Below are 24,197 nucleotides of genomic sequence, written 5' to 3' on the forward strand. Positions count from 1 at the left end.
GACCATCAAGGAAGCAGCTGGGTGTAATGTCTGAGTCACAAGGGCTAATACTCTGATCTGTGTATTCAGAAGCAAAGCACAGCTGTGGGTGTAATTAATCTAAAGATTCACAGAATCAAACGTGTGCGAGAGTTCAGACCAACACTATAATCAGTGGATCCAGTCAGACCATATAGTCAATGAAAGATTTTCAAAACCAAGCTGGAATGAAGGGCATACAATTTAATATCCAGATGAGCACCAATGCAGCCTTCCTGGAGTCTTACATCTTTAAAAGGGATTGGTTTCTGCTAAAGAAGCACACGCTGGCCTGTCCAATCAGGCGACAGATTCTTTTCCCTCCATTCCCTTCATACCCTAGCAAACTGGAAACGTCTTCAGGAGACAAGAAGATGATGAAATGGGATCCTTCCTGCCTTGGTGATGAAGCCCCCCCAGTAGTAGCAGTGCCTGGGCCTGCAGCCCAGCCTCACCAGCCGGCAGGTGGCTAAGGTTTATGTGGGCCAGGCTGAGGGTGTATTAATAACCCCTGGCATAGCGGTTTTCAGCCTGGAGCCTGAATTAAACGGAAGACATTTAAAGCTATCGCGAGGTGACAGATTTCCCAGGAGGGCAGGGACAGGAAGTGATTACATGTGACAGGTTCCTTCCCTCTCCTCTTAATCACAGGTGTACACACACACCCTTTACACACACACTTCCACAATCACACGCAAATACACGTCCAGAGTAGTACACCCAGCTGGGGCTTCCGCTGGTGGGCTAACGTTTCAAGGCTGCATTCCTGAAGTCTGCTCACTTGCCCCTCATCAACTCAGGGAACCTGGACTTTGGAAAATAGAAAGAAAAGGAACAAGAACTAAAATAATCTCCTGGAAATCTTTAAAAGCTGATTTACGTAAATGTAGCTCTGTGGAGAAGCATTGTGGATACTCTCAGTACATAAAAGTGAATTTGAATCATGTCTGTACTTTTCCAGCAAGAGAAAGACAACACACACGCACAGATACACCATCAGGCATCCTTGGCCATCAACAATGCACAGCACAGACTCCAGCTGGACACCGGACAACATGTATTTCTAATTGGCTGGAAAACCCATTCACTCAGTGCAGACACTGAAATCTAAAACCTTGACTTGCACTTTCTAAAAGTAGACTGTGGGAGAGGGCTATGGCCTCCGCCTGTCACCAGTTTAATTCATCTACCACTCCGGTACACAACATCCTCAGAAAAATGAACATCGGATCACCCAGTGTTGGCTGTGTTCTGGGCAGCTCCACACAGCCTTTCTCCCCGAGAGAGAAGAGAGGCTGTCCTCGTTTTTAAGGGTACCACCTCTTATCAAACTGGAGGAAATAAATGAACATTGTGGTCTTGAATTGGTTATGTAGATTGGATATCAAAGTTGTTCATTCATGTCATTCTCAATTCGGGCTTGGCAGAACAATCTGTTTTTCTGCACCAACGAGTTACATAAGGTTCTGTTACACTTGAGTACATCGATTCAGGGAAGAGAAGACAGAAGAAAAGAGGAGAGGGGAAGGGGGGGAGAGAAGGGGGGAGAGAGAGAGAGAGAGAGAGAGAGAAGGGGGGAGGTAACTGGACCACTGAGCGTGTCTTGTTTTCAAGACAATATTTTTTCTACACTGAACATCCTGGTTTTGATAGGACTCTGTAGACATGATATGGAGACAGAAAAGCTCACAGAAAAGTGATTAGTCTTTGGAAGATTCCGGTTCTTGTAAAGCTGTTGAATGATAGACTGTAGGTAAAAAGGGCCTGTGGTCGGACCGTCTGTGGATGAGGGGGGCTGTAAGCAGAGAGGTTGAGAAGGGGGGGTTTGGTGGAGGTTTCCAGTGCCTGCTGCACCTGTCTGGCCAGGCTGAGGGAGCCGGCCAGGGGGGTGGGGGGGTCAGCAGGGGTGGAGAGCATGGGCTGCAAGGTGAGGGAAGAAGGGGGGGGGGGTGCAGGAGGTATCTGTAAATGTGATTCCCCTGGGAATCTCAGCTACTGGGTGCGCACTGTTGCTATAAATAGCCTTTATTAGGTTTAAGTGGAATTAGTGGAGATGTTGGTTGTCAGCATGGCTACTGGTATACTGTGACAGCATGGCCTACACACGAGTACCCTGTAGCACACACGCATACGGACAGAACACCACAAACACACACACACACACACACAGAGTGGGTATTTGGACAAAAACTAAAGCAGAACTGAGCAGACTCACAAACACATGAATGTGTGACACATGACAACACCAACCAGGAACTCCAACTGCAGTAAGAAAATGTAAACTTTATTGCAGTTTGTTGATTCTATATCAGAAAGGAAGAAAAGAAAAAACATTAAATGGCCCAGTCATCAAAATATGTACATTGCTGGTGCTGCAAGAATTAAGCATGGTTCATCCAGACACTAAGACAGTGACACAAAGGCACATGAGGTCATGCTCTGCACAGCATGAGGGATAGGAATAACATTAACCAAAGCTGTTCTAATATATTACCCTACAGTACCACAACCATCATTTACAGGAAGGCCAAAATAAAACAAAAAGAAAAGCTTTTTAGTTCTGTTGGGTGATCACAGTCTCTCCTTTATCCGTTCAGCTCCAAGAGAGCTTAAGACGCTGACATGTTGACACACGCCGTGTGTGAGTAAGACTTTTGGTGATTCAGTTCAGCTGCAGCAGTTTGGAGTGTCCCGTCCATACAGTAAACATCATAACAATTTTACTAAAACAACTCATTTGGTGTAAAATGTAAGTATTGATTAAGCTATATAGTTCAGGTCCCAGGAAGGGGCTGGTTGTCAGTATTGTGCTAAATCTTTCAGTAATGGCTTTTATGAGGCACTTGACTATGTCGAGGCAGTAGAGGCAGGAGTTTACCGAGGCGATAGAGTTACAGCATTAAAGCAAATCAGATCAGAGAGTATAGCTGACTCACTTAGCAACTTAAAGAGGCAGGGTCCAATAGGGCGAACTGTACAACTTTATTTTCTCTGCAGATAGTTTGATTAACGAGTTGTCGGCCAATCAGCTTGGATTCAGAGCCAAATTTGGAGAGATTTCAGCAAAATATTTCTGAAGATCAAATTCAACTGGAGGAGTTCCTTGGGAGTTCAGTTCTAAGCTCTTTCAGGCCCAGGACTTAATGTCTTAATACAGGTACATTTGATTCTAGAACTTTGGAGGTTGTCAAAGACATCTTATAGAGGTCTGGTAATACTTTAAAAAAAGAGTAACCTATTAAAAGGATTTAAGATGACAAACTAGTGTCTGTCAGGGATTGTGTGTATGCATAGTTACTGTTACCATGGCAGGTTATCGGGTTTCATATTCCACATGAGACCTTGACAAAAGGAAGCATCACCAAAATCTAACTACTGTCTGCACATGGTTTGGATATGAATTAAATGCCCTGACTGTTTTTAAGTTGTTTTAAGTGCTTTAAGGGGAAATGGCAAGTGTTGATGATCATTGAGAGACTGTCAAGGAGTGATTAAACATGATTTGAGGTACATTCATTCATTATACATCAGCTAGATTGACTGATGGGTTCAAGTAAAAGTTCTTCCAATGAATGAACTTCAGTCTCTTTCAGAATGGTCTCCTTTCAGGCTCTTTTCAAGCAGACACTATTTCACTATATTCTCTTGTCCTTTCTTTTTTTAAATCTTGTTTTGGTCTTTTTGAAATTCATATGCTCTCCTTAAGCGCATGTGTTTATTTTTGTTACTTTGCTTCTCTGTAACCGGACGCAGTTTGAATGTTTAAAGACTGTAGAAAGACAACACATGTAAACACACAGGTTTCTCCAGAACTCGGACACACGAAACGTCTTGAAACAATCAGCCGAGAGGTAAAAACAGATTAAATAAAAAAAGAAGAAAAAAATTGACGTAAAGAAACTACAAGTCGTTTTCGAATTGTAAAGTGCAAGTATAAAAAAGATCTCTACTTCTAATCTCAAGAGACACAATCTTGAGACTCTCTATGGTCTTTGTGGAAAAGTGCAACTTGAGAACAGCACGGGTAAAAAAAAAAATCAAGATGAATAACAGCATCGGGATGTCATGTGACATGGTGGTGGGTCATGTGACATGGTGGTGGGTCATGTGACATGATGGCGGGTCATGTGGCTTCAAGAGCCCCTCCGTAAGAACACGGCCACACTGTCGAGGGGGACTGGATAGTCCTCCAGCAATGTGCCCCCATCAAAGACTTGCTCCCCTCGGGCCTCCTGCCACAGGAACCCCCCCTCCGGCAGGTAAATGTCCCTCTGCACCGCCCCCCGCTCTGTCACTGGGGCAACCAGAACCTGGATACACAGGAAACACAACAAACACATTACAGCTGAACTGTGAGTTTGAGGATGCTTCTAACAGATTGTAGACTGTAACCAGTTCGGTTACAACTTTCTCCTCAAAATCATCCAAAACTAACACACCAGGAGCCCCCTATTTAGCCTGAGAATCCGCAGGCTTATCAGTCACCTCGTCACCGATGAGGAACTGGTCGTTGACGGTGAAGGTGGCGGGGTCGTGGGGGTTGAGCCACCACAGAGGCCGGTAGATGGGGTCACCTGTCCGCTGCCACTCCTCTGCATACTTCTCAATCAGAGGAGCCACAAACTCTTGATGCTGCGCTATGTAGGCCCGTGTCAGGTTCAGCACCTGGACAGCAACACAGGAGAGAGGCACAGGTGTGAATGTCAGTCAGTCAGTCTGTCAGTCAGTCCATCAACTGTGCCCGCCAAAACCCTCAACACACTGGCAGCCCCCAAAACAATGTCTCGTCTACTGTGGAAAGAAGAAGAAGCATCTGCTGAAGACATTACTGTCCCTCCCCTCTCAGACAGAGGACTGAGAACCAAAGAGTTGTTCATTGTTGACTTAGTGGTCTAACCCCCCCCCCCTTCTCTTCCCAGTGTCTCTGCTTCCCTTCTCCTCTAATGTAAGGCCAAACCTCGTGGACATTCCTGCTGGGGCCATTTGCTCTCCGGCCATCCTATGACGGAAACAACAGCCAACCGCATCTAAAAGAATGTCGTTTCTCGATCCTTTGAGAGGATAGAGAGAACCGCTGGAAGAGATCTGACTGGGCCTTATGGAGGAACCAGGCTCGCTGTGGCTTCTTCCTAAGGTCTGATTTCCAACCAGCCTGATCACTGGAGGAACAGCTTGGTTACTGGAGGACCAGCCTGGTCACTGGAGGAACAGCCTGGTTACTGGATGAACAGCCTTCAAAAGGCCTCAAGATGCACGATCGGATGCACACACACTTTTGAGTTTTCAAATGTGAATGAAAAGTTCTCCAACAGAGACTGTAAGTCTGAAGTCTATTCTCGTCAACAATATCTCACCCCCTCTGCGGTTGGAGGACAGTAACAGCTAAATTGACCAACATGGAAAAACGGCAGCTCTCCAATACTATTACGGTAAAGTCCAATATTTTCTCTCTCGTCTTGCTCCCAAACTGAAGCATTTGTTCATCCCTCTCCCCCTCCCCTCCACCCTGTCACACTTGTCCATTACACATAGGAACCGTACTGTAATTACCGTACTGTAATTGCCATAATAAAGTCATTTTCCAAGACTTGTCCTCAAGTTCATTATCATGCCTGACGAAGTGTCTCTCATCATGGCCTAGGGGGAGGGTCGTCAATCTGTTGGAGCCCCTAATGCAGACCAGATGGGCTCCTAACCACAGGTAATGCTAAAAGGGGGCCAAGCTGTCACTCCCATCAGAAGGGGGGAGAGAAAAACACACACACACACACACACACACACGCACACACATACACGCACACACACACTCTCCAGAGAGCCTCAGTGTTACTAGGGAACCTGAGCTGGGCTCCACACAGTCAAACATATCAGTATCAGCCAGAGAACACCGCCTGACCCCCCCCCCCCACCCCCCACCCCCTTGCACCACGCTAGGGGCCGAGGTTGAGGCCGGGGGCGGGGATGGGGTTTGGGTTTAGAGATGGACCTAGAAACAAGCCGCTCCACTGGTGCTGGCTGACGTCAGGAAGGCTGCCCAGGGGGGACGGCTCAGGCCCCCCTGACCAGAGCATGCTGTGTCAACTAACAACCTCCAAGGGTCAGGGTTAGGGTTAGGATGAGTCCACTGACAGGTCCACACCCTGCTCAGTGGGAGTGAAAGGACATCTCTCACTTTCTCTCTTCTTCCTTCGAGAACATCTAATTGGAAACAGTCCCTTCATACCTGCTTCCTGCACTAGGACTCCATGTGTGCTAACGGCCATTCAGTGTGTGTGTGTGTGTGTGTGTGTGTGTATGCCTACCCTGTCCTCCCCACAGACCCAGGGTGGTGTGTGGAAGCTGAGGACGGGGAGGAAAGCAGCGATCTCCAACCAGCGGATGAACAGGTCCTCATCTGTCACCAAGTCCCCAGACCAAGATCCACCTGGGTTTACAGATTTGGATTCAATTAAAATCAGAAACCAAATGAGATATTGAGATCGCAGACTGTATATAGGGAGATATAAAGGCACAGCTTTTTTTCAAAGAACAAAAATTTTTACAGTCTAAAACTTTGTTTTTCAAAACTTTTCTTTGAAAATAATATTTACATTTACATTTATGCTTTATTTACATTTACATTTACATTTAAGCATTTATTTATGCTTTTAGCAGATGCTTTTATCCAAAGCGACTTCCAAGAGAGAGCTTTACAAAAGAGCATAGGTCACTGACCATAACAACGAGGTAGTCCCGAACATTGCAAGCAGCCAAAACATGAAGCATACATTGTGAAAAGTAAAAAATTAAAACAACATGAACCACAAAAAGTCTGGTAAAATAATTCACAGCAAGTACAAAAGTTAACTTTGTTATAACTAACCTATAAGAGCAACAAGTCACTCAATAAGAGTCATTGTGATCCTGGAGGAAATATTTCAACCTTTCCAAACTTTTTGTCAAAACTTTCATTCCAAAATATTATTTCAACCTTTCGAAGAAAAAAAAATCTAACTTTTCTAAGGGCTGTGTAAAACCTTTATAAACTTTTTTTCTCAAAGATCTTTTCAGCCTTTCGAAACAAACTAATTTGTAAAATATTTTCACACTAAAAGTGAAAGGAGAGGTGGAGAGGGGAGAACAGCCTAAAACTGTATGTTAAAGCAGAGCAGAGCACAATGCAGAGTGCGAAGCCTTCTCCATGGAACAGTATCTACACAAATACACCTTAGGTGGCAGGAAACCATGGTCACGCCCTTGGACTGTAATCCCTGAAGGATGGGGCATCACGTGTGAAATGCAACCCTTTCTGAATGTATCATAACATGCCTGGAGGTGATTTCCAGCCCATCCATCCCCTCACAAGCTCTGTCTCCACATCAAAGTGAATACTTGTCTGAGTCGTAGAATTTAGAACATTTTGAGAAACACATTTTCTGATGCCAAATCCGGGAATTTGGGAATATGAAACGTTAGATGTGGGGTTGCTTAAAATAGTGTTTAAAACAGCCGGTCTGGAGCAGAAAGACGAGCAACACATGATTTGTCTGAGCTCTGACTACAGCAGCAAGCGTCCCTGGAGACCTAGAAGATCTTACATCAGTTGTCATGGGGAATGATATGCAGATATTGGGGGGTGAATTTCCATAGCTCTATCAGGTGGTGGATGACAAAGCAGGGGGATTTGAACCTGTGAAATGCTCTAACCACTCAATAACACCCTCCCTGAGACACACCAATGTGTTTTTATGGTTCCTGTCACATCGCTGTTGTGGTAATATTGTAGGTTCATAGACTGTGGTATTACCTACTGCGTCGGGAATGAGGAAGTTGTACCCCAGCAGACTATGGTGCAGCAGCGAAGGAATGAAGCCCTTCAACCCCGAGGCGCTCCAGTCTGACTGCAGGGGGGGCATCCTCACAAACAGGGGCTTGTGGCTTGACCTGGGACGTACACAAGCACACACACACACACACACACGTGTAAGCACACACACCAATAGACCAAATGTGATCGTTTAGCAGACGCTCTTATCCAGAGTGACTTACATTAAGTACAGGGACATTCCCCCCGAGGCAAGTAGGGTAAAGTGCCTTGCCCAAGGACACAACGTCATTTGCAACCTTCTGATTACTAGCCCGATTCCCTAACCGCTCAGCCACCTGACTCCACTGTACTATCCACAGCTGTCATGTTATCCATACCTGGTCCCAGCAGTCATGATGGCTGAGTCACCTATCTGGGCTGCCAGGTCTGCCAGCTGGCTTATGTAGAGGTCTCCCCTCAGGTTGGGGGGCGGGTGCAGGGCCTGGTCCTCGTAAGGGTTCCCCTCTGCTCCCTCCAGCTGCACGTACTCCATCCCTAGGCGGGCCTGCAGAGCGCCCACCCGGTCCAGGAACCAGGCCACCGCACCTGGGTCAGAGATGTTCAGCTTCACACTGTAGTGCCCCCGCCACTGGGTCAACAGAGGGACCTGGTGGAAGAGAGGGAGGGAGGGAGGGCTTTCAGTATGCTTAGCTAAAGAACAAATGTTTGCACACCCCAACCCAGTAACCATGTTCAACCATTGCAGAACCTCCACAAAATCCCACCACTGAATGAGTGCCTCTGCCCAGGATGGTTGAGCTCCGGTCTGGGTGCGTGCTCACCAGGTGTCCATGGGGGGAGCCCGGGAAGCCAAGCCAGTGGGCCTCCGATCCTTCCAGGAGGGACTTGTGGAACTGCGTGGTGTCCACGCTCAGGAAAGGGGACAGGGTGATGGAAATGTTTAGAAGCTTGACGAATGGGAGGTCCCTGGTCTGTCTCTTGTGAGTCCCCCTCCTCCTGCTGGTGAGGTAGTCATGGTCCTGGGGAAGGACAGCCTCAGTCATCAGGATGTTCATACGGCCTTTTAACCTTCTAGGCGTGAGTTCTAAATATTTCCAACGGTCCCCACACAAGTTATTTTTCCGAAACGGTAACTCTCTTCCGGGCTAAGTTAAGTTAAGCTAAGCTAACCCTAACCTAGCATAATACTCATAGCAATGCTACTACCATGCTTGTGTTACTTGTCAGCCTTCTCATTATTACATTTTGAAGCCATACTAAAGAGTTTGTCGCATAGTGTTTGGCTATCTGAAAATATTCAATTTGAAATGTTCGTAATCACGTTTGTGATGTTACGCTGTGAGACCCACATTCGAACGATCACACATTTGCGCCGCCACTCCTTATAGGCATGCTATCTGTAGGTTTGCTAAGTCATTATGAAGATATAGCTTGATACTTCATCAAGTCAAGACAGGTTTTTTTCTGGGGCAAGGGTTAAGTTCAGGTCTAGAATTTAGATGGAGCAGAGCAGATGGATTATTTTTATGACAGCGAGAGAGACAGAGAAACAAGACAACACTACTTCATGCTCTGCTTGACCCTCTAATAACAGAACATCGTCTGATCTGAGCACCAGAATTATATGAACCTAGTAGAGTTAGCTGTCAACTTGGACAGTTTTAGTCTGAACCCACAAGCAGAACACAGGCAGTAAAGTTACAGATTTAATGTCGAGTTATGAGATTAAGACTTCCTGTCATGTGCTTTAATCCTCAGGCAGTTAGATGTTAAAGGTGAAAGGAGATTTCTGCTTATATAATACCCTGGCTGGGAACCATTTGAATAGACTACAAGAGGTTCCTCATGAATGACAGCTAACTGAACTTACCACAGGTTGTGACACTTAATGGAAAATATTTGCATTATTTTTTTACATGAAAATAATCACAAAGACCGATTTAGTTTGTTTGTATGAGGAGGACTTCGTTTATTTCCACCCCTTCCACACACACAGTCAGGACTACTGTCATGTAAAAATGGTTGATCATTTTCAACTTGTGTTGGCCAATAGTGCATTGTTTGGAGGGTTCAAGTAAAATGCCCTGAAACCTGCCAAGCAGACTAGTCATGCCAACGTGTCGGTTCAGCATATGGAGCAAGAGCTAATATGGAAACTAGAAAACAACATTTATAGAGTGACTTCTAATTTATGAATACTTGTAAAAAAAACTGAATGCAAATGGGTTAGCTGAGTTTGTTCCTTGTCGCCTTTTCAAGCTTCTCAGTTTTTGGGGAAATTGTGACCAACTTTCCATACTTAGTTGAAAGCATTTTTTTTTTTACGTGAAATCATAAGAAAAGTAAAGGGTCTCAATACATTTAGATGTGATGTCAAGCTTTGCTGTTCTCCTCTTTCCATCTCTCTCTCTGTCCCTGGTTCTCTTTTTCACTCTCCATCTCTCTCTCTGTCCCTGGTTCTCTTTTTCACTCTCCATCTCTCTCTCTGTCCCTGGTTCTCTTTTTCACTCTCCATCTCTGTCTCTCTCACCATCTCTCTCTCTGTCCCTGGTTCTCTTTTTCACTCTCCATCTCTCTCTCTCTCACCATTTCTCTTCACACTCACTCCCTCTATCTCTTTTTCTTTCTTTCTGTCTCCATCCCGCTCTTCCCTTTGCAACATCACTCTGTACTTCTGTGTGGATGTCAGCCTGATTGTGAGTTCTCTTCACAGAGCACGTAGTCTAACAAGGGATCTAGAAGATGGCCGCATCGGCATGGTGTCCGGTTTACCTGAACCAGGACTGTTGCCTTGCCAACCCCCTCTATGTCCTCCGCCCCTCCCTGAGGTTGGACGTTTTCTCACGCTCAGATCAAGATCAGGTTCACAATGTTAACAGTTCTGGCTTTGACGGCTCCTTTGATGCCAGCGAGGGGCTGTGGATTACACAAGCCCTGATGGGATTGCTCCCTTCTCAGTTTCATCATTTGCCTGTCTTGAGATGTAGGATCTCAAAGCTTTGTAAGAGGGAGATGAAAGGACAGTTCCATTGTGGTGGGCTAGCCTTGCCTGCTAGTCTGAAGGACAAAGCCCTTAGAAATCTCCCTAATGTACCTGGATACACAACCCTCCTCGCTGTCCCCCCTTCACCCTGACTCGGGTAAGCCACAAAATAGTTGGTCTCCCCTGACCTTGACCAAACCAGACTACAGCCTCCTTCCTGTGCGGTGGATCTGCATCCGGACTCGCAGCCCAGACACGGTTTAGTCCATGTCAGTTAACTTAAGAGAGAGTGCACAATTGCGCGTGCGTAACCATGCCTATCTGAAGAGCCGGAGAGAGACCTACCACGTCGGAGAGGAGGGCAGTGGAATGTTCGTTGAGGCTGATGACCCCCTCTCCCAGCTGGTGTCTCCTCAGACGGTTGGAGAAGGTCCTCAGCTCCCTCTCCACCTTCGGCCCGGAGTCCACCTTGGCCAGCAGGCTCCAGAAAGGAAGCCTGAACCCGGGGAGGGAGGGAGGGAGGGAGGGAGGGGAGACCCAGGGGTGGAGGAGGAGGGAAAGATGGGAGAGAGGAGATTAATGAGGTTGGGGAGGGGCAGGCGAGGAAGGGGAAGAGAAGAGGGGAGAGGGAAGGGATCGGGGAGACAGGTATGTATAAGTGGAAACGGAAGGAGAGGGTGGGATGTGGGGTGTGGCCTAATCTCTATCTACAAAGTGACAAAGACCGTCCAACATGTTCACATGGGTTCTGTGACAGCACCCTAAGAAGGTCAGGATGGTGTCTTACCTTAAGATGTCCATGCTGGGCAGCTCCCTGCCAGGCTGAGAGAGCCGCTGCAGCGCCTCCTGGTGGACAGCCTTGACGCTGTGGCCCACACACACAGTGTACTGCAGCGGAACGCGCTCCATGCTGGAGGGGGACTGCAGGCAGAACTGCTGCCTGCTGTCTATGCCCATTTGCAGAGGCATGTCTGGGGAGACGAGCACTGCCACACCTGGGGGACGGGTCGAGAGAGGAGTGGAGGGAGGAGAGGGGGAGTGGAGGGAGGAGAGGGGGAGTGAAGGGAGGAGAGGGGGAGTGGAGGGAGGAGAGGGGGAGTGGAGGGAGGAGAGGGGGAGTGAAGGGAGGAGAGGGGGAGTGGAGGGAGGAGAGGGGGAGTGGAGGGAGGAGAGGGGGAGGAGAGGGGGAGTGGAGGGAGGAGAGGGGGAGTGGGGGAGAGGGGGAGTGGGGGAGGAGAGGGGGAGTGAAGGGAGGAGAGGGGGAGTGGAGGGAGGAGAGGGGGAGTGGAGGGAGGAGAGGGGGAGGAGAGGGGGAGTGGAGGGAGGAGAGGGGGAGTGGGGGAGGAGAGGGGGAGTGGGGGAGGAGAGGGGGAGTGGAGGGAGGAGAGGGGGAGTGGAGGGAGGAGAGGGGGAGTGAAGGGAGGAGAGGGGGAGTGGGGGAGGAGAGGGGGAGTGGAGGGAGGAGAGGGGGAGTGGAGGGAGGAGAGGGGGAGTGGAGGGAGGAGAGGGGGAGTGGAGGGAGGAGAGGGGGAGTGGGGGAGGAGAGGGGGAGTGGAGGGAGGAGAGGGGGAGTGGGGGAGGAGAGGGGGAGTGGAGGGAGGAGAGGGGGAGTGGAGGGAGGAGAGGGGGAGTGGGGGAGGAGAGGGGGAGTGGAGGGAGGAGAGGGGGAGTGGGGGAGGAGAGGGGGAGTGGAGGGAGGAGAGGGGGAGTGAAGGGAGGAGAGGGGGAGTGGGGGAGGAGAGGGGGAGTGGGGGAGGAGAGGGGGAGTGGAGGGAGGAGAGGGGGAGTGGGGGAGGAGAGGGGGAGTGGGGGAGGAGAGGGGGAGTGGAGGAGGAGAGGGGGAGTGGAGGGAGGAGAGGGGGAGTGGAGGGAGGAGAGGGGGAGTGAAGGGAGGAGAGGGGGAGTGGGGGAGGAGAGGGGGAGTGGAGCGAGGAGAGGGGGAGTGGGGGAGGAGAGGGGGAGTGGGGGAGGAGAGGGGGAGTGGGGGAGGAGAGGGGGAGTGAAGGGAGGAGAGGGGGAGTGGGGGAGGAGAGGGGGAGTGGGGGAGGAGAGGGGGAGTGGAGGGAGGAGAGGGGGAGTGGGGGAGGAGAGGGGGAGTGGGGGAGGAGAGGGGGAGTGGGGGAGGAGAGGGGGAGTGGAGGGAGGAGAGGGGGAGTGGGGGAGGAGAGGGGGAGTGGAGGGAGGAGAGGGGGAGTGAAGGGAGGAGAGGGGGAGTGGGGGAGGAGAGGGGGAGTGGGGGAGGAGAGGGGGAGGAGAGGGGGAGTGGGGGAGGAGAGGGGGAGTGGAGGGGGAGTGGAGGGAGGAGAGGGGGAGTGGGGGAGGAGAGGGGGAGTGGGGGAGGAGAGGGGGAGTGGGGGAGGAGAGGGGGAGTGGAGGGAGGAGAGGGGGAGTGGGGGAGGAGAGGGGGAGTGGAGGGAGGAGAGGGGGAGTGGAGGGAGGAGAGGGGGAGTGGGGGAGGAGAGGGGGAGTGGGGGAGGAGAGGGGGAGTGGAGGGAGGAGAGGGGGAGTGGGGGAAGGGGGATGATGAGAGGGGGGCAGAGGGTAGACGGAGGTGAGTGTGGAGGGTGTCATGGTCAACTTCGAAGTGTCACATGTGGTACATGTATACACACACAGAGCCCACACCAGATATGTTCCGTTTAAATCCCATGAAGCTTCCACCCATGACGTGCCAAAAGATCAGAGCTGTCAGGAACTGTGATCCCCTGTAAACTGAACACACCTGATGGGTATTTCATAGGGGTAAGATGTCTGGGTTAAGAAGAGTCCCTCATGATTCCAAATAGATTGAGGGTCACTGGTTGATAAAATGTCAATCCGTGGCAGGTTGTGTGACCATGACATACAGTGTTTGCGAGAGAGCGAGTGGGGGAGGGAGGGAGGGGCCAGTCAGCTGATCCCTCTCTGAGATGGAAGAGGCATCTGTAGAATGGGGGCTATGAGGGGATGTTAGGGAAGGGAGGGGGGGGGGGGGGCTATGTCCACTGTGTTCAACTAGCAAATCTCTGTACAACATATCCGTAAACCACTGTCGATTACAGCACCCAGGGCATCACTGTAGATTACAGCACTCAGGGCATCACTGTAGATTACAGCACCCAGGGCATCACTGTAGATTACAGCACTCAGGGCATCACTGTAGATTACAGCACCCAGGGCATCACTGTAGATTACAGCACTCAGGGCATCACTGTAGATTACAGCACTCAGGGCATCACTGTAGATTACAGCACTCAGGGCATCACTGTAGATTACAGCACCCAGGGCATCACTGTAGATTACAGCACTCAGGGCATCACTGTAGATTACAGCACTTAGGGCATCACTGTAGATAACTTGAGAACCCCTCAAGTCTCACTCACTCTCTCTGTCTCTCTGTCTCTCTGTCTCTCTGTCTCTCTGTCTCTCTGTGTCTCTCTGTGTCTCTCTGTGTCTCTCTCTCTCTCTCTCTCTCTCTCTCTCTCTCTCTCTCTCTCTCTCTCTCTCTCTCTCTCTCTCTCTCTCTCTCTCTCTCTCTCTCTCTCTCTCTCTCTCTCTCTCTCTCTCTCTCTCTCTCTCTCTCTCTCTCTCTCTCTCTCTCTCTCTCTCTCTCTCTCTCTCTCTCTCTCTCTCTCTCTCTCTCTCTCTGTCCCTCTCCCCCTCTCTGTCTGTCTGTGCCCTACCTCTCTCGTCCTCTCTCCTATCTCTCATGTTCATATTAATGGCCTCCTCTTCGCTGCGTGAAACGATGAGATTATGTGAACCAGATAATTGTGTCCACAGATGTAGCTGCCCTGCTAGGAATGCCATATCCTCTCCAGTTACCCACTCCCCCCAACCCTCACCCCTTGTCACCCTGGCACGTCCTCCACCAGCCCCCCAACCTCCACCCTCTCACCTATCCCACCTCATGCCCCTGCTCTCTCTCGGAGCACAACTCAACTGTTCAGAATCAACACTCCAGTAAGACTGTCCCAGTCCTTGGAAGGTTTTTAGACATGTTGAGGAATGAGAGGCTCTGTCCTATCAGGTGAGTACAGACCATCTGCACTGTGGTGCTGGTCTCCAGCTGGTCTCCAGCTGGTCTCCAGCTGGTCTCCAGGGTCACAGGAGCCACGGACACAAGCATTGGTGCATCTGTAGAGCTAGTCCACGACCACTGAACATTCAGTGACGCTAGGCTAGTGTTCGTGTGTGTTTGCAACGGAGAATGTCAAAGAGATCTTGGTTACACCTCCGCTGCCTTTCTCCAAGTATTGAGTGGCCACGAGTCAACTGTTTATTACTGCAGAGACGTGGAATAAGGCTTTACACTTACTCCCGAATTTGAACTTTGGAACTTTCGATTCTTGTTCAAATTCAGAAACAGTTTAAATGGTTTGCACTGTGCTGTTGATACCACCAGAGGTTTGACTATAATTTCCTTGTTTTATCTTTTCAGTAAATTTTCAATGACCAGGGTGAATGGATGTGTGCTCTGCCAGAACAGTTCAAGCTCAGCATGAACAGAACAGAACAGAGTGACCCAAGTCAAAGTTAGTGTTGGAGAGAGGAATGGGTCCTCAGAACAGCAGGCTCAACGATAAAAAAAAATACAATTTCGTACTGCTTAATAGCTTAGTATAAGAATGTTTTTTTACAGTCAAGAAATTAGTTTTTTTAACCAAAGACTGTCCTTAAATGTGTGTAACAAGGAGGATTTGCACAAATAGCGGGAATCCATAACTGTCATTTGGAGAGAGTTTGAGTTTTAGTAGCTTGAATTATGGCCAAAGTGGGGTGCACCAGAGGTAAGAAGCAAGTAGGGGTGTCTCTTATTTTTAGAACAATTCCTTAAATACTACCAGCTTCTCTGAAATATTTTCCACTAGCTCTTAAAAGAAAAATTGCACGGCTGTCTGAGCATATCCCCTTCCCTTCAAAGGGGCAGACGCACAAAGGTAAAATGAAAAGAACGAGAAAAAAAAGAAAAAGAATGAATGAATTTTATTGGACAGATGTGAATGATGAATGTGAATGACACAACACACATGTATTGATTTAACAGCTGTTGAGAGTAGCACAAATCAAACAGCTCTCACTCTCTCTTTCGCTTTTACACACACGATTCAGCATCCAAGAATAACAAGAAGGATTTATAAAACCATGAAGGTGCCTGGCCCCCCACCCCTCCCAGAGGGCAGGGGGGTGAGAGTGGCCCTGGGCTGACCCTCGGCTCCCTCAGAGGGGTTAGCTGGGTTTTACAGGGGCTACTAGCCCCAGCTAAGGGGCGGTGGGGGGCCCTGGTTTGGTGGGGGGCCCTGGTTTGGTGGGGGGCCCTGGTTTGGTGGGGGGCCCTGGTTTGGTGGGGGGCCCTAGTTTGGTGGGGGGCCCTAGTTTGGGGGGGGGCCTAGTTTGGTGGGGGGCCCTGGTTTGGTGGGGGCCCTAGTTTGGTGGGGGGCCCTAGTTTGGGGGGGGGCCTAGTTTGGTGGGGGGCCCTGGTTTGGTGGGGGCCCTAGTTTGGTGGGGGCCCTAGTTTGGTGGGGGCCCTAGTTTGGTGGGGGCCCTGGTTTGGTGGGGGGCCCTAGTTTGGTGGGGGCCCTAGTTTGGTGGGGGGCCCTAGTTTGGTGGGGGCCCTAGTTTGGTGGGGGGCCCTGGTTTGGTGGGGGCCCTAGTTTGGTGGGGGCCCTGGTTTGGTGGGGGGCCCTAGGTTGGTGGGGGCCCTAGTTTGGTGGGGGGCCCTAATTTGGGGGGGGGCCTAGTTTGGGGGGGGGCCTAGTTTGGTGGGGGCCCTAGTTTGGGGGGGGCCCTAGTTTGGTGGAGGCCCTAGTTTGGTGGGGGGCCCTGGTTTGGGGGGGGGCCTGGTTTGGTGGGGGCCCTAGTTTGGGGGGGGGCCTAGTTTGGTGGGGGCCCTGGTTTGGTGGGGGGCCCTAGTTGGGGGGGGGCCTGGTTTGGTGGGGGCCCTGGTTTGGTGGGGGGCCCTAGTTTGGAGGGCCCTGGTTTTGTGGGGGCCCTAGTTTGGAGGGCCCTGGTTTTGTGGGGGTGGTGGTAGGCGTCTTCCTGCGGCTGTGAACCAGATGGTCTCCAGTCTTTTACCTGTCATATTTACACCATTATTCAACACTGTGCCACACACTTCCAGGCTCGACAGCGGTTATGAAACATGCGTTCACACATCGGTCACTGTGTGTGTGGTGTCAGAGCACGTACAGGTGTGTGTGTGGGCATGCTTTCATATTTCCTCAACAATGGAAACTTGCCCTGATACAACAAATTGAGTATTCTACTGAGATCTTGCATTTCCATGGAGACTTAATAAATTTAATGTAAGGGAAATAGAAATGAATTAAGTAACATGGAGAAAAGATCACAATGCAAGACACTTATGTTAATAGTTGTTATCCAGCACTATAGTAACAGATCCATTTTATAGCTTCATACTACAATTCTGTGAAGTAATTTGTTTCCATCGATGCGTATTTTGAGTAAAAAAGTTTCAGTAATCCATGACATCACTCCATTTTGAAACACAGCAGCTGCTGAAACCTAGTCTACACTGACATGTCTCTCTATATATGTGGTGTCCTTTGGCAAGACCCTCAAAAACAACAAAATAGGAGATAATATTGTCGCAAAAAGTTCAACTACAGATAGATTACCAGAAAGGTGATCTCTTTAGAACGGCAATAAAAACAACTTATGACAGAATCTTTCCAGGCATTTTGTGGTAATAATGAGTTGGGGAAATTTCAGGCCAAGCCAAGAGTCAAGTCTTATTTAAGTGTGTCAGCACAAAAAGGTTTGAACTCATCTTTTGTCTGTGAATTATGTGTCAAAAACCCCCAGAGGTGAGTGGAAAATAAGCTAATTTTAGGGTCAAATATTACGCCATAGTTTTCCTGTCTCATACATTTACAACCTTGAACTTCCAACTTTGTAACAAACTAAACTTAATTCAAAACATGCAATTCCCCTAAAACAGTACTTTGAAAATATCTTTGTTTTGCTTTGTTTTCACGTGGAAGGTCATTTCAATTTATCATCAAACTTCAAATGAGGTTTAAGTTCATGTGTTATACAGTATGAGTGATTATTAGTTGTGAAGGACTAACGCATAGTTGACCAAACATTAATGTTGCTGACTGATCAGTCATGTCTTGTCAAGTGAATGTTAATGACCTCAAGTCGCGCAAATTGTTTTTTGGGGTGGTTTAAGCTCTTACGGCTATCAAACTCACTGGCCTTTCTTCAATATTGTTGGGTCTCAGCAACATCTAATCTACTTTGAGTATTCCCAGTTGTTCTGTAAAATCCCAGACAGGTGGACTACCAAAACCAACTGACAACATTCTCAAATATTGCTTTCCTGGACTCTGTCCCTTCTCCTTGTCCCTTCTCCTTGTCCCTCTCTCTCTCTGAGAACTACCATCCCCCTTGGCTGTGCTACCTCCATCCCTCTGTCCCTCACATTTGATACACTCATGGGTGCAGCCACAGTTCTCCTCTCTGTCTCTCTGTCTCTCTGTCTCTCTGTCTGTGTGTCTCTCTGTCTCTCTGTCTCTCTGTCTGTGTGTCTCTCTGTCTCTGTGTCTCTCTGTCTGTGTCTCTCTCTGTCTGTGTCTCTCTCTGTCTGTGTCTCTCTCTGTCTGTGTCTCTCTCTGTCTGTGTCTCTCTCTCTCTCTCTCTCTCTCTCTCTCTCTCTCTCTCTCTCTCTCTCTCTCTCTCTCTCTCTCTCTCTCTCTCTCTCTCTCTCTCTCTCTCTCTCTCTCTCTCTCTCTCTCTCTCTCTCTCTCTCTCTCTCTCTCTCTCTCTCTCTCTCTCTCTCTCTCTCTCTCTCTCTCTCTCTCTCTCTCTCTCTCTCTCTCTCTCTCTCTCTCTCTCTCTCTCTCTCTCTCTCTCTCTCTCTCTCTCTCTCTCTCTCTCTCTCTCTCTCTCTCTCTCTCTCTCTCTCTCTCTCTCTCTCTCTCTCTCTCTCTCTCTCTCTCTCTCTCTCTCTACACACGGCCAGTTTGGACCAGCGTAAGTAAGCACAAACAGACCTGATCCAAAAGTAAACAAGGCCACAGAGCTAAGCCCTCGTCTGCTAGACGTCATCATGTACCTCCAAAAAACAGATCTGTCATCCAGCTTCTGTCTTGTCCTACCACCTGACCTGGCCTGGCTCTGTCTGGCCTGGCTTTGTCTGGCCTGGCTTTGTCTGGCCTGGCTTTGTCTGGCCTGGCTTTGTCTGGCCTGGCTTTGTCTGGCCTGGCCTGGCTCTGTCTGGCCTGGCCTGGCCTGGCCTGGCTTTGTCTGATCTGGCCTGGTCTGGTCTACTTGGCTTGGCCCGGTCTACCCCAAATAGTCTGATCTGATAGTGTGTGTGTTCTTTAAAGTGAAGGGGAGAGACTAAGGGTTAATGGGGGGGTTCTCATGCCTCCAGCCCTCACACGGCGGGCAAAAGGGATTTAAGTCATGAGACTCCCTCCCTTAAGCCATTCACTGTGTTACTTAACAATGCAGGATGGTGTGTGTGTGTGTGCATGGTCATGCTTGTTTGCGAAAGAGAGCGAGTATGACAAAGTGTGTTTGTCGTGGGTGCTTTGTGTAGAGAATAGCCGATTGTTTGTGTCATATGATGATAATTATGGCCTTTAGTTAATGTTATGCTTTTGGACCGGTCCAGCTGTCTGAGACACAGCTTAACACTTTCACCCTTTAGCAGCTTAGCTGGGTCTAATGCACACCACACATACTCACACATAAACACACACACAAATGTACAGAATGTATAACACACACATGCACACACATACTGTTTGTTAACACAAACTCACACACACAAACACACAGACACAAGCACATTTACAGGTGGAATGTTGACAGAAGAGCAATTTCTTTGTCACTAGGCTTGCGTGTGTGTGTGTGTGTGTGTGTGTATATATATATGTGTGTGTGTCTGTGTTTGTGCTGGTTAAATACAAATGACTCTAAGCAGGAAAGGGCTGGTGGATTTGCGATGCAGCTGCCCAACTGTCCGGTCATACATACCATACATAACTGACCTGTTGGAACAAGGTCTCCAAGGGTCATTACCACACACACACACACACACACACACAATACACACAGACACACACACAAAGTACACGCACACACCTATGAAGAAAACACATTCACAATGCACACGTGATTCTGTCACATTAACCATTTACATCTTACTGGGCCCTCCAGCACCAGAAGATAAATATCCAACACCCATATAAATAGCCCCCAGGGCTATTCATGTCGGCCCTCTCCTCTGTGCTCCAGCACCTCTCCCTTTCATAGAAACAAAAGAGGCCAATTACCCCGGCAGCCATAAGAGTTAATTTAAGACACTAGGTGGCTCATTGCCCTTTGTGGTCTAATCTCTCAATTAAGAAGCTGAGCGATGTGAGACTGTGTGATTATATGGCGACCAGATGTCCAACAGACCAGGTGGGGGTGGGGTGGCCCGCCCATACTGAGGCAGCAGGGGGTGTGGCCAGGCAGCAGGGGGTGTGGCCAGGCAGCAGGGGGTGTGGCCAGGCAGCAGGGGGTGTGGCCAGGCAGCAGGGGGTGTGGCCAGGCAGCAGGGGGTGTGGCCAGGCAGCAGGGGGTGTGGCCAGGCAGCAGGGGGTGTGGCCAGGCAGCAGGGGGTGTGGGGATCAGCAAACCCAACACTGGTCCCAGGGCTTCCCTTCGTCCAACTGCTGAACTGCCCAAAAGGAGGACCCCACCCCCACCCACAACCCCCCCTCCTAAAGTGATTCCCAACACATCCTAATGCAACAGCCACATCGGTAATAAGAGTTTACAATACTTTGGTGTGCTTTCCTCAAGAGTCAGTCGCATATTTTGCTATGAATGTATTCCGCTCTGATTGTGAATCTCTTCAGCGTGAATGTAACAGCTGACTGTAGACGTGTGGTCACAGTCTCTAAAATCTGGTCCGGTTGCCAAGAGGCCGTCTCTCACCTGACGAGCCCAGGAAGTAGCGCTCAAGGACGGATCCGAAGCCAGAGGGGTTGTCCCTCAGGTTGCTGACGGTAAAGGGCTGCAGCGTGGAGTTCTGCTCGTTGATTGGCCAGGTCTGACCTCGGACGCCAGCGCCGCCGTACCATGACACGTTGGTCATGGAGAAGCAGTCCTGGTGGATGAGATACGCATCATGAGGTCATATCAAAGACACGCTAAGACAGTTAGATGGATTGAAAGAGTGTGAGAGAGAGGGAAAGAGAGAGAGACTGTGTGAGAGCCGTAACTAGTCTCAGAGGGTCAGATCTCTGTATAAAACACACAATACTATTGATGTGTTAATACTACCAGTTCCCTACTCTTCATATCAATGTCCCAGAGCTAGGATTTAGGTCTGTGGTCAGACCTTACTGAAAGTCAGACCCTGGGAAAGAGACACAGAGAGGCATAAACTACAGAGAGTGTGTGACAGTTAAGGTAAGAAGCCCTGGATGCTGAGAGTTCAGAAGAGACAAGTGGGGGTTGTGGGAAAAAGAGAATTTCTGGGGCAGCAAAGTTGGGGTTTTTAAAATGAGAAAAAATATGACCCCTTTATGTGGTTAGTATGCAGCATTGAACAAATGAACAGATTGACATTTTTTACATTGAACATGTCTGAACATAAAAGAACACCTTCAGGACGTTTGAAGTCTTAAAGTTGTTGTTGATAATTAACATATGGCATTATATATTATACTTTTCTTCTTAACAATACAGCTTTGTAATCGATATAATTTAAAATGTTTAGGTTCTTTTTATACAGGCTGTTTCTTCACAATAGTTTGTACATGATATAACTTTGTATGCCTTGGTGTTTATCCTTATTTGTACAAGTTAAGCATTTTTGTGTTTGCCAATTCAGTCGAATCATTTGTTTCAAGGCTGTCACCTGCGACTCACGGGTGCTTCAAAAAGTAATTACATCTGCTGGGACTCACCACATGACCGGCAGGAATTATGCCGCGGAATGTTCCAATTGACAGATTAAACTTTCAAAACATCCGAATAGCTAATCCTTTTGGTAATGCGTTCACGGAAAAGTACAATGATTTAACCACTGAAAGTAAAAATCAAACTCCATGACTCAGCACATTAAAAAAGGTTAACTCGATTTAAGTATTAGGTTACCTCTAACCACTGGACAATCCAAAAATGGACAGAGAACTTGATAATGGCCAAACTCCATCAAATAATTTAAATATTAAAGCTAAATTACTGTATGCGTAAATTCATACGAACACAAAGACTATTAGTTGTTTAACTATTTGAATTGATTTTTTATGAAGATTGATGACATGTGTGGATATCTGGAGACACCAGTATAGTGCTGCATGCGGTGAGCGTATACAACGACGACAAACTCCAGTAGCCTACCTTCAACTCTACATGACAGTGCACCGGCGCCCAGGTCATACGGTAACACTCCGTCTCCGTCTCCTCGTTCACCTCCAGCAAAATCTTCACGTCCGCCACAGAATCCCACGTATAGCAAAATTCGGTTTTGTTTAGCCAGCACAGGTTTCTGACAAACGGAACTTCGAGGTCGGGATTTCCCACATTCCCAACGTCAATCTCGACATAGGTCTTGTCTTCTGTCAGTGTTTGTATGACAAGTGAGTGGGTCCTTCTCTCCCAAATGAGTCCACTAAAACCACCTTTTAGGATCCAGTTCTTGTTGGGCTGATCTACCACTTGCCAGTATATAATCCCAATGGTCATTACAAAAAAGACGGCGACACCTAGACATGCGATAGCTCCTTTCCACGTTTCGTTCATCTCCTTCAATCCGGTGTCCCATGTTACCTCCGGGATGGGGCTAGGGTTCCTGTTTCGAGCGTGAGGCATGTTGATTTGAGATGAGCAAGAATCGAATCAAATAAAAAAATTATGAAAAAAATCCCTGTGAGTTAAAAATCTATGATGGTTCATCATGCCATAATGTTTGCACTGCGGCTGGGAGTAAGTTAGCACACTTTTCAGATTTGCCGTTGTTTTTGCGCAATATTGCCAGATACAGAGACTTGTCATATGAAGGAAAATAATCAGAAGTCCGATGGAGGAAAATGTATCACTGAAGCGTAGACTTACCGCATGCCGCTTCTTTAAAAGTGTTGCTTTTTAATGACATTGATCGCAGAGCAGTGAGCAGCCTAAGCTGGCTTTGGCAGCAGTGCCTACGAATAGCTTCTTAGACGCTGACTTGCTTGCCCTGCACTTTTTGCCCGGGTCTGACGTAACGCCAGACTGTTTCTTCAGAAAGGTAGAGAGGAGAGAGTGATTAAAAGCCGGTTGGCGCGCGGGGTTCACATAGCCGCCGGTTGGGTCGAGCAAGCCACAGCTAGGTGCGGGGGAGTGACCGGTCGTCACTTCCATCTGTGTGCCTTCCATACTCGACTGCAAGCTCGCCATTTTCTTATTCAATTGTTTGGTCATAATTATATGTTTTACTTTCCAATTCACAAATAACAACCGCTGTGCCATATGCAACGGTACATGCTTTTACGAAGGAGTTCAAACAGCCTTGAGCATTATTTATTATACGAATACACAATGCGAACAATGCACACCAGGGGTTCAGCCAAAGGGTATAACTTGGGAACACCACATGCCCAAGAATTAACGACCACAATATTTTTGCATGTGTCCAAACATGAGAGAACACGCGTTGAGGGGTATTGTAACAGTGTATCGGCCACAAACTCTGGTGATTGACACGCGTTATCCTCTGCGTCAAATGCGTTCCACTCGGGTGCGCGCGCGTAAATTGGGATAGCGATGCGTAAAAAGACAATGTAGATCAGGCTCGCTAATGAGATCAAACGTCACCTCATCTAAACCCGTGTGGAGAGTGGGCACACGCAACTGAAGGTGTTGGGGTATGAATTGGAAGCGTTTGTGTCTAGGAATTTTGTTTACGAGTGCTTTGTGGTTGAGCGATGTGGCTTGTGGAAGGTGACATTTGCATGCATTTTATCTGTCAACAATGTGTGTGTTGGGAGCACAGTGCATTTGAGCTGCTGTCAGTAAGACTGGCGTGGCCGACCTCTGGTGTTAAACTAGAAACGGGAAACATGTATATTGACATTGTTTTTTCTTTGTGTAGGTGTAAAATCTGGCAAATGTATACAAACATTCAGGAAGAGCTGCGTTTGTGCATTTCAACTTCGTTTACAGACAGACATCAATTTGCCCAATTTACAGCTAATTGGCTAAATGTGTAGTTTAACACAGTACAGCATCCAGAACCAGTCCACATGAGGGAGACCTGATAGACATTTCCTGAACTGATTCGATCAGCATTGTTTCCAGATGAGCAGTGGTTATATGAACTGTCAACCACTAATAAAACAAAAGTTCTATGGGATCTAAATCCTATGAATCCTACGAAACAATATGTTTTTCATCATCTTTCAC

The 24,197-nt window shown here is 48.4% G+C and overlaps 1 protein-coding gene across 2 annotated transcripts; it reads right to left on the reverse strand.

The window, feature by feature from the left end:
* Positions 1-2,281: 2,281 nt before the first annotated feature.
* On the reverse strand, positions 2,282-23,026 carry LOC146259198 (SITS-binding protein). Of its 2 annotated transcripts, XM_084671988.1 has the most exons (11): positions 22,872-23,026; positions 22,158-22,608; positions 20,745-20,916; positions 11,596-11,803; positions 11,154-11,304; positions 8,647-8,844; positions 8,203-8,471; positions 7,805-7,941; positions 6,321-6,442; positions 4,504-4,683; positions 2,282-4,328 (listed from the first exon to the last, which is right to left on the reverse strand). In XM_084671988.1, exons 1-11 carry the CDS (start codon positions 22,874-22,876, stop codon positions 4,152-4,154), a joined length of 2,070 nt encoding a protein of 689 aa, XP_084528114.1. In that variant the 5' UTR covers positions 22,877-23,026; the 3' UTR covers positions 2,282-4,151. The 2 variants fall into 2 exon arrangements, with proteins under 2 accessions (XP_084528114.1, XP_084528113.1); XM_084671987.1 differs by having other exon boundaries at positions 22,158-23,026.
* Between the last annotated feature and the right edge of the window lie 1,171 nt (positions 23,027-24,197).

This window comes from Hypomesus nipponensis, chromosome 14 (genome assembly GCF_054491055.1).
Source record: "Hypomesus nipponensis isolate SF chromosome 14, ASM5449105v1, whole genome shotgun sequence".
NCBI classification, from domain to species: Eukaryota; Metazoa; Chordata; class Actinopteri; order Osmeriformes; family Osmeridae; genus Hypomesus; species Hypomesus nipponensis.

Excerpts from the sequence above, each read along its gene's own strand:
- LOC146259198 (XM_084671987.1), bottom strand. The coding sequence starts at position 22,628 with ATGCCTCACGCTCGAAACAGGAACCCTAGCCCCATCCCGGAGGTAACA. Across the intron at positions 11,804-20,744 it reads CTACTTCCTGGGCTCGTCAG|GTGTGGCAGTGCTCGTCTCC; the intron begins GTGAGAGACGGC and ends CCCGTCCCCCAG. Across the intron at positions 7,942-8,202 it reads ATCATGACTGCTGGGACCAG|GTCAAGCCACAAGCCCCTGT; the intron begins GTATGGATAACA and ends TGTACGTCCCAG.